This window comes from Citrus clementina, unplaced genomic scaffold, assembly GCF_000493195.1.
Source record: "Citrus clementina cultivar Clemenules unplaced genomic scaffold, Citrus_clementina_v1.0 scaffold_5, whole genome shotgun sequence".
Lineage (NCBI taxonomy): Eukaryota > Viridiplantae > Streptophyta > Magnoliopsida > Sapindales > Rutaceae > Citrus > Citrus x clementina.
Genome location: NW_006262201.1, coordinates 3,193,065 through 3,202,723, shown reverse-complemented (window position 1 = coordinate 3,202,723; position 9,659 = coordinate 3,193,065). Strand labels below are relative to the sequence as shown.

The following is a 9,659-nucleotide window of genomic DNA, read 5'->3' as shown; positions in this document are numbered from 1 at the left end:
TTTCCTTGTAAAAAACTTCCTGCACTATAGGGTTAATAACATCCACAGAAAATACCGAATGTTCCTCACTAGGATATTTCATTCCATCATTCATATTGAATTCTATAACCTCTCCATCAAACTCCATAGTGAGAGTCCCTTTATGTACATCCATTTTAGTCCTAGCAGTCTTAAGAAAAGGTTTTCTTAGCAAAATTTGGACAGAATTAGAGGAGTTATCCTCTTCCATATCAAGTACATAAAAATCAGCAGGAAAAACCAACTCATTAACTTGTACTAAGACATCTTCTAATACCCCATCAGGATATGCATTAGACCTATCAGCTAGTTGAATTATCACGCTAATTTCTTTTAATGGACCAACATTCAAAGATGAATAAATGGAACGAGGCATGACATTAATAGAAGCTCCTAGATCTAACATAGTCTTTTCAACTCTAACACTACCAATTTTACAAGGGATAGTAAACATACCTAGATCCTTACACTTAGGAGGTAGTTTCTTTTGGAGAACTGCTGAAACATTCTCCCCTATGTGAACTTTTTCATCTCCTCTTAATTTTCTCTTAGAGGTACACAGTTCCTTAAGGACTTTGGCATATCGAGGTATTTGTTTTATAGCATCTAATAAAGGACTATTTACCTCAACCTTGCGAAATGTCTCAAGGATGTCTTTTTCTTATTCCTCCTTCTTGGATTTTGCAAACCGGCTTGGAAAAGGAGGAGGTATCACAATAGGTAGGGGTTTCGCTCTGGTGGGTTGTGCATCTTGAGATTTAGGCATCAATTCATTCTTCTCAAGCTCATCTTTTACATGCTTTGTCACTTTCTTACTAGACTCTTGCAACTCCTTCCCACTTCTAAGGATGACAACACTATTGTTTTGCTTTGGATTCACCTCGGATTGTGAAAGTAATCTCCCTAATACTTGAGACTCCAGACGGCTCACTGTTGTCGCCAATTGGCTCATTTGGTTCTCCAAATTCCGAATGCTTATTGTAGTTGCCTGCTTAAATTGTTGAGTGTTAGTCGCAAGTGATTTAACAATTTCTTCAAGAGATATATCTGACTTGAAGTTTGACTGTGGAGGGGCTGGTTGTCTTGATGGGTATTGTTGTGGGAATCCTGATGGCTTAACTCCATAGCTAAAGTTGGGATGATGCTTCCATCCCATATTGTATGTTTGTGCATAAGGATCATACTTCCCCTGAGGCATGCCTGGAAATCCTCCAACTGCATTGGTTTGTTCAACGGGTTCTTCTTGAAGTGTAGGATACATATAAGTTGAATGACCCATATTGGAACAAATGCCACAAGTCTTTACCTGTTGCACATTACCTACAACAAACTTTTCCACAAGAGAAGTAAGTTTATCTAAACGTTGTTCAACAGAAGAAATATTTACCTCATTCACCTTCTTTGAAGTAGGATCTTGCCTACTGCCAAATTGTTGTGCATTGGCAGCTATATTTGAGATCAACTTCCTTGCTTGAGTATGGGTCTTGTTCACCAATACACCTCCACTAGCAGCATCTATCATACTCCTATCCATTAATGACAGTCATTCGTAAAAATATTGAATAAGAAGTTGATCAGAAATCTGATGCTGAGGACAGCTGGCACACAATTGTTTGAATAACTCTCAATACTCACACAAAGTCTCCCCAGGAAGTTGTCTGATCCCACAAATATCTTTTCTGATGTTGGCAGCTCTTGAAGTAAGAAAGTACTTCTCGAGGAACTGCTTCTTCAAACTATTCCATGTTGTAATCGATCCAGGAGGCAAGTAGTACAACCAGTCTTTAGCTAGTCCATCTAAAGAGAAAGGAAAAGCACGCAGCTTAATTTGCTCTTCAGTCACGCCTTGTGGCCTCATGCTTGAACACACGACATAAAACTCCTTGAGATGTTTATGAGGATTTTCACCTGCAAAACCACGAAACTTGGGTAACAAATGAATAAGACCAGACTTTAATTCAAAATTTACCTCCAAGTCCACATATTGAATGCAAAATGGTTGTTGATTCAAGTCTGGTTCAGCTAACTCTCTAAGAGTTCTTTCTACAAGTACAACTCTATCCATCACTTATTCTTCTGAATCGTTGGATGATTCAACCAAATCAGGCACCGTACCTGTTTTATAAAGCAAAGGTGACGAGGATCGTTGCTTAGCTCGCTTCGTCTGCTGTCTCAGTTGGCGAGCTGTCTTTTCAATTTCAGGATCAAATGAAAGTGTACCTGTACGAGAAGAACGAACCATACACCAAGTAAAACGTAAAAAGGATTAAATAAATGACACCAATCCCTGGCAACGGCGCCAAAATTTGATGGTTGTCAAAACCAGCAAAAATAAATACCTACTCTAAATAAATTGTGTATAGTGATTGAGTAGGGTCGTGTCCACAGAGATCGGTAATTATTTAAATCCTTTTAAAATATAAAATGCAAAATGAGGGGATTGTTGACAATAATAAAAATCAAATTAAAATAACAAGAATGCAATTTCAAAATTGTAATTCAAATTAGGAAAAGCTCTGGTTGAAGGAATTAACTCAGCTTGATTCGACTACTGATCATTGATTCAATTATAAATTATTACTACTTATGAATAGACCGGTTATAGCTACTGAGACCCTCTAATAGCCAATCTCTCCTTAACTAGTCGATAACTAAGGTACGACCGTTGGTTATTTCCCTAATCAATAGACAACTCTAGATACGATCATAGGATTTAATCAATTGACAGCCTGAAAAACTAGAGAGACCCAAATCCTAATCAACAAACGCATACGATGGTTCATTTAAATTTGATTGTTTATTCTCATAACACAACTCACTGCTATGATATTTGTCACAAACATTAAAATCTTCATACGATGAATCATTTAATTGACAATAGATTAAGTTGATAATTAAATAGTGGCCAATTATCTAATTAACAAACATAATCATGACAATAATTCAAAGAATAAACAAATACCCAAAAAGCAATAAAACAATTAAAGCATAAGAAAAATCTCACAGTAGTGATGAATCAAAACTTCATTAACCTTTAACCAGAATAATAGGTTTAGTTCTTCATAGAAAGAAAAGAAAAATTTAGATCTAGGGTTTCTTTCTTTTCTCCAAAGTCTCCTCTTTTCATAATAGATTCCTCCCTTAAATACTATTCTCTCTCTTCTCCTCTAGAGTTTTTTCTAAAATGAAATACAAATAGCTGAAATATTAAATTCATAATTACAAAAATAACCAAAAATACAAAACACGTTAAACTAAAAATTACAGGTTCGTAGTTGACAGCACGCGCCCACGCCTTATCAATAAAGTTCTTTTGACGCTCATAATTTCTCCAGGAAAACAATCATCCTCAAACATCATCTTGTAGCTCAATTTTAGCACTAATCAATAGAATTGTAGCTACAAAAATAAAACACAAGTAAATCACTATTATTAAGTGCAAAACATCGATATTAAAGGAAGTAAACAATGTAAAACTAGTGCATAAATTACACTCTAACACATAGTCAGTGAGTTTAGAGTTGATCAAATGTCTACGGTGATATATTGTGATTGTCAAGGTGCTATATGCCTTAGCAAAAACCAAACACATCATAGAAAGACCAAGCATATTGACACCAAGCTTTACTTTATTCGATTGGAGGTTTCAAAAACAACTATTAAGTTGGGAAAGATTCATACTGATGACAATTTTGTTGATATCTTAACTAAGGCTATTCCTGGTGCTATGTTTAAGCTACTTACCAGGAATCTGCAAAAGGTAATTTTGCAAAAGATATAGAGAGAAAAGTAGCAAGTTTGAGAGAGTTTCAAATTTAAGGTGGAGAAGTTAAAGTAATTACATTAAATCTAGTTTCTAGAAGGTGTCATAGAGTCAATTTGTGTTTTCCAACTTGTATGACTTGATAGCCTCCTCAAGATGACATGTCGATTTTGTGCTTAAGTATTGAAGATGACATCCACCTCATGTCAATTAAATATAGTAATGTTACACATGTTACTCATATGCAATCATTTAAACCATTAAGAACGTAAAGACAAAAATCAATCATCATTTTGATCACTTAATCAAGTCACATGCTTTGCGCATGAGTCAAACATAGTCAATTGTTGTTAACAACAGTTACAAAAGTGGAAAAATTTAGGGGTGGGCACCAACCTGCCCAACCCGTATGAATTTTTGCGGGTTGGGTTGGGTTGAAAAAATTTACGGGTCGGGTTGGGTTATTAAATTTTCAACCCGCACTGTTTGCGGGTTGGGTCGGGTTGCAAATTTTTAACCCAACCCAACCCGTTAACCCGTATATATAAAAATATATTTAGCAACTTTATTAGAACCCTAAACTCAAATTCTCTTGTTTAAAGAACAGTTGCTCATCTGCTCGCGCATAGAGCACAACAACATCACAACTCACGGCGTTTCTTGAAAAGCTGCCCAAACTACAAATCGTCACATGCTTAGGTTCTTTCTTCTTTCTATTTTACTAATTTATTATTGTTTTGAAACAAGTTGATCAATTTTTTATTGTTAAAATGTCTAGCCCATTTGATTTCATGATTTGGTGCTTTATAATATTTTTTTATTGATAAAAGTTGGTCAATTTTTGGTTGTTATGATGGTGTCAAGCTTAATCAACAATCGGATTAACATAAATAAAATAATTATTATTATTACAATCTTAGGGAAAAGGTTTTTCGACAAACATCTGCTGGGCATTGTTCTGCAAAAATATTTTCAGTATTAACTAGTCATGCTCTCAAATTCACATATGTATTCTATCTCAGATGGATTTTTTTTCATAAAATTATTCTAATCATATTTATTTATCGCAGTATCCAAACATGGCTAAAGGTATTAATAAAAGAGCTTTAAGCTTGCTGTGACCACTATTTGTTATTTTTTCGATTATTTGTTAATTATTAATAGGATAATGACAATATTCATGGCCTGGAATTTTTTCCTTGTAGATGGAAGCAAATTCATCCAATCTAGGAGTTAATATCTCTACACCTTCAACAACTCAAAGTACAACTGATATGCTATTAATACACATGCAGGCAATGGAAAAGGTGGAAAAGTGTCACAAGTATGGGAACATTACACAAAATTTGAGAATGATACAAAATGTAAGTGTAACTACTGTTCTAAAGTGTGTGCGTGTCATTTTAGATTTATTGGGACCCGTACTTTATGGAATCACTTGTCAGCATGCACAGCCTATACTGATAGGAAAGTTGATTTAAAAAAAAAAAAAAACCTTGGTGTTTGAGGATAACACAACTGGTGGTGGCAGTAATCTTGTGGCAATATCTTGTAGCAAAGAGGACCTTAGAAAAGCATGCATTGAGATGATAATTATTGATGAATTGCCCTTTAGTTTTGTTGAAAAAGAAGGGTTTCGGAAATTTATGAGCAAAGCTTGTCCAAAACTTGATCGTTTTTCTAGGAGAACTGTTGCTAGAGATGTGTATCAGTTGTACTTAAATGAGAAGAATAATTTGAAAAAAGTGTTTGCTAGTAATAAGTATAGGGTTTGTATAACAACTGATTGTTGGACTTCAATACAAAATTTTAATTACATGGTTATTATAGCCCATTTTATTGATGATGAGTGGCAACTTCATAAAAGGATATTAAACTTTTGCCAGATTGATGATCATAAAGGAGATACAATTGGAAAATTGATTGAGTCTTGCTTGCTTGAATGGGGTATTGATAAAGTGTTTACAATTACTGTTGATAATGCAAGTTCGAATGATTTGGTCATTTCTTATTTAAAAAAGAAGCTGAATAACTGGGGTGGGCTTGTGTTGAATGGTGATTATCTTCATGTTAGATGTTGTGCACATATTATAAATTTGATTGTGACTGAGGGATTGAAAGAGATGAATAATTCTGTTTCTAGCATTCGCAATGCAGTGAAATATGTAAGATCATCACCAGCTAGATTAATAAGGTTTAGAAAATGTGTTGAGCTTGAAAAACTTGATTCCAAACGTATTGTTGTGATGGATGTTCCTACTATGTGGAATTCCACCTATTTAATGTTAGAGAGTGCTCTTGTATATCAAAAAGCTTTTGAACGATTGGAGGATGATGATGGATTTTATAGATCCTATTTTGAAGAGAAAAAGGGTGGAAAAAAAAGGATTGGGCCACCGGAACTTATAGATTGGGTGAATGCAAGTGTGTTGAATAATTTTTTGGAGAATTTCTATGAAATTACTAAAAAATTTAGTGCTTCTTTGTCTCTTACATCACATTTGTATTTTCATGAGATGCATTCTATAGAGTCAAATTTAAAAGGATTGATACTAAGTGATGATTCTTATTTGAGTGCAATGGCAAAGAAGATGAAAGAGAAGTATGACAAATATTGGGGTTCCCTCAACACTCTAAATAAGTTGTTAATTGTTGCTGTTGTGCTTGATCCGCGTTATAAATTGAGTTTTGTGAAATTTTGTTTTGAGGAGTTGTATGATGAAAATGTTGTGTGTGAGCTCATAAAAGTGATTAAGGGCTTATTGTCTTCTTTGTATGACTTTTACACAAATAATAACCCTAGATGTGATGGTGGTAGCCAAAACCAATCTGTTAATGCTGTCATTTTTTCATCCGAGTTAGAGAAAAAAAGTGATATTATTGATTATAGATTAGCCAAGGTAGCAAAACTTTCAAAATGGAAAAAGAAGCAGCTGGAAGAGGATGGTGTAGAGTTGAAAAATGAAGTGGACAAATATTTATTAGATGATTGTGAAAATTGCTTTGACGATTCATTTGATTTGTTGAACTGGTGGAAGGTAAATGGTGGGAAGTATAAAGTTTTGTCTAATGTAGCCAAAGACATTCTTACAATCCCAATATCTACAGTTGCTTCTGAGTTTGCATTCAGTACAGGAGGACGCATTCTTGATCCATTTCGAGCTTCTTTGAGTCCTAAAATGGTAGAGAGCTTGATATGTGGGCAAAATTGGCTTTGTTCTTCTCGTATTGCTGTAGAAGAGGATACATCTTCGGTTGAAGATATGGCATTTTATGAATCAATTACATTAGGTAAATATTTATATTATGATTTTTATTTTTATTCTATTTATATTTTCCTTGTATTTATTTGTTATAACATATATGCCTAATATTTTTATTTTTATTGTTATATAGATTCAAGATTGGCATCAGATTTTAATGTCATTAATTTGGATTGATCTGGATTTTGATGTCATTAGATTGATCTTCATTACACTCCTGTTGGTTGGTGTTGAGCAATGGTTTCGGGAAACTCTCTTCCTATGTATGGAAGACTTATAAAATTTTTCACTCTTTGGACTTTAATGTTTTGTATTAAATAAGATTTTAAATTAATGTACTTTTTTTTCATTAGTTATGTACTAATAAATTTGATTGTTAAATTTTGAAATATTGGATTTGTTGTAAGGATTTTAGTATTTGTGTTTTTTAATTAATTAATTAATTTTTGTTTAGACCATAAAAATGAGCTTTTCAAAAGCCCAACCCAATCAACCCAACCCGTAACTTTACAAGTTGAGTCGGGTTGGGTTGAAAAATATAATGGATTGGGTTAGGTTGAATTTTTTCAACCCGTTCTATATACGGGTTGGGTCGGGTTGATACCCGTGCCCACCCGTAGAAAAATTATAGGTTTGTTTCAACAAACCCAGAACATAGTTGACGAATGGACATTTTTAATTCCAGTGGTGGTTATCCCAAGAAAGCATTCCAAACCGATGGGAACAAAAGTTTGTGGAAAGCTTAGTGAAGTGGCATCGTCTTCTAAAGGAAGAGGCTACATGGGAGATCGTAGAGGAGTTATTGAATCAGTTTTAAAATGTGAGCCTTAAAGACAAGAGTCCACTTCCAAGGGAAGGTATCGATAAGCCTAGAAGATCTCAAAATATTCCTGTGCGAAATCGTAAATACGTGGCAAAGGAGATTGTGTGGGAGAGGCATGCATGCATGGGAATGAGGTTAATTATTGTATTGCAGTATAGTACTCACTCTATTTGAAATCTGTTGCTTGAGTCGATAACGTAGGAGTTCTTGTCATAAGTTTTGAGAGAAGTAATTATTCTATTGTTATTTAAATTTCATTGGATGCATCAACAAAAGGCAGGGCAAAAAAAATATTTTATCGAACTATCAGTATGTATACAACACCGTGATATAATTAAAGCCATTTATTTCATGTTAACAAATTAATTTTTTTATATTAAAATACTTCAGATTTTATTAATTCAATTCCCATGCATTCCGGGCCAAAGCCAAGCCCATAATAGTTTCTGTTAACAATGGAAACAACTGTGTAGTTTCTATTAATTAATGCTAAAAATGAAATAAAAATCTGGTTCTTTATTGAAAACTGATATTTAATAATAAAGAGAAATATGAATATACACATAACTTATAAATTTATGACATATTATTCAATTGAATAATTATTTAAAAAGAATAAATAGAAGATCCTGCATCACAGAATCATGAATTGGAAGAATTTTCATGAGAGGTTGAAGGCATTGTTGTATCTAATTATAAATTGGAAGAGAAGAAGAAGACATCTTAAATCTACCCTTGAGGGCAAGGGTATTTTTAAGAGAGAAGGCGTGATATGATCTTTTATAATAATTTATTTATATTTTATCATTTATTTATTTATTCTGCATTGATTTTTGTTTAATTAGTCAAGCGTTAACATAGTGGCACCTTACTTCGTGGAGTTATGAAGCATAATATTAGAACATGCCTAGTGCTTGCTATTTTTGAGGTTTTTAATTCTAAGATAAGTTGTATTTAAAGCCTTATATTATTTAAAGCCTAATGTCGTGAGTGTTAAGATATTATTTATCTGATACGTGTATGAATGGCATTGATGTTACGACATATCTATTGTACTGTAATATATTCACTCAGTTGAATTAATAAGAGATTTACTTTCCCTTTTTTAAAAAAAATAAATAAAAGGATTGAGCGGTCTTATCTTATTATGGAAGAAAACAAAGTAAACAAGGGCTAACATCTGAGAGTCCTTTCTTCATTAAATTAGACATATTTGAATAAATCTTCATCGTTGTTTATAGCTTGCTTGAACTGGAAATTATTACCAAATAAAATTGAATTAAAGCCTCAATATGTTGATTCAGGATCTCCTTTATACTTTTCCACGAAAGTGACACGATAATTTTTCCTAATGCTTTTCAAATGGCCTAAAATACTATTATAGTTAGCAAGCACAATATAAGTTACATTCCTTCACTTTACAGATGTGTGAAAGGAAATTGGGATTGCCAAGCAACTTACTTTGGTCTGAAGGAAAAAGGCCGGTTAGAAAGAAAGGTACGTAGCCACCAACTTTGGTCTATGAAAGGAAACAAACCAGATGAAAGGTGTAAGGCCAAAAGATGGAATATCGACGCTCTTTTGTCGGGCTAGTTCTTCTCCTACAACAACTTGGAAAATTTGGACTTTTATTCATTGTAATGACGACATTCTCGGTTCAAAATTCTTTTTAAGTGATTTAAATCAACGGTTGCTTGCTTCAATTGCTTGTAAATCAATGGTTCTCTACTCCCATAGCTCGTGACTATGGCCTCAAGCATTGGAGACGTAAATCAATGTAATTCTTGGTATA

The 9,659-nt window shown here is 33.6% G+C and overlaps 1 protein-coding gene across 1 annotated transcript; it reads right to left on the bottom strand.

Annotated features, from left to right (window-relative positions):
• Positions 1 to 679: 679 nt before the first annotated feature.
• On the bottom strand, positions 680 to 2,083 carry LOC112097778. The gene is made up of 4 exons (XM_024183355.1): positions 1,656 to 2,083; positions 1,406 to 1,544; positions 1,139 to 1,324; positions 680 to 1,006 (listed from the first exon to the last, which is right to left on the bottom strand). Exons 1-4 carry the CDS (start codon positions 2,081 to 2,083, stop codon positions 680 to 682), a joined length of 1,080 nt encoding a protein of 359 aa, XP_024039123.1.
• Positions 2,084 to 9,659: the final 7,576 nt, after the last annotated feature.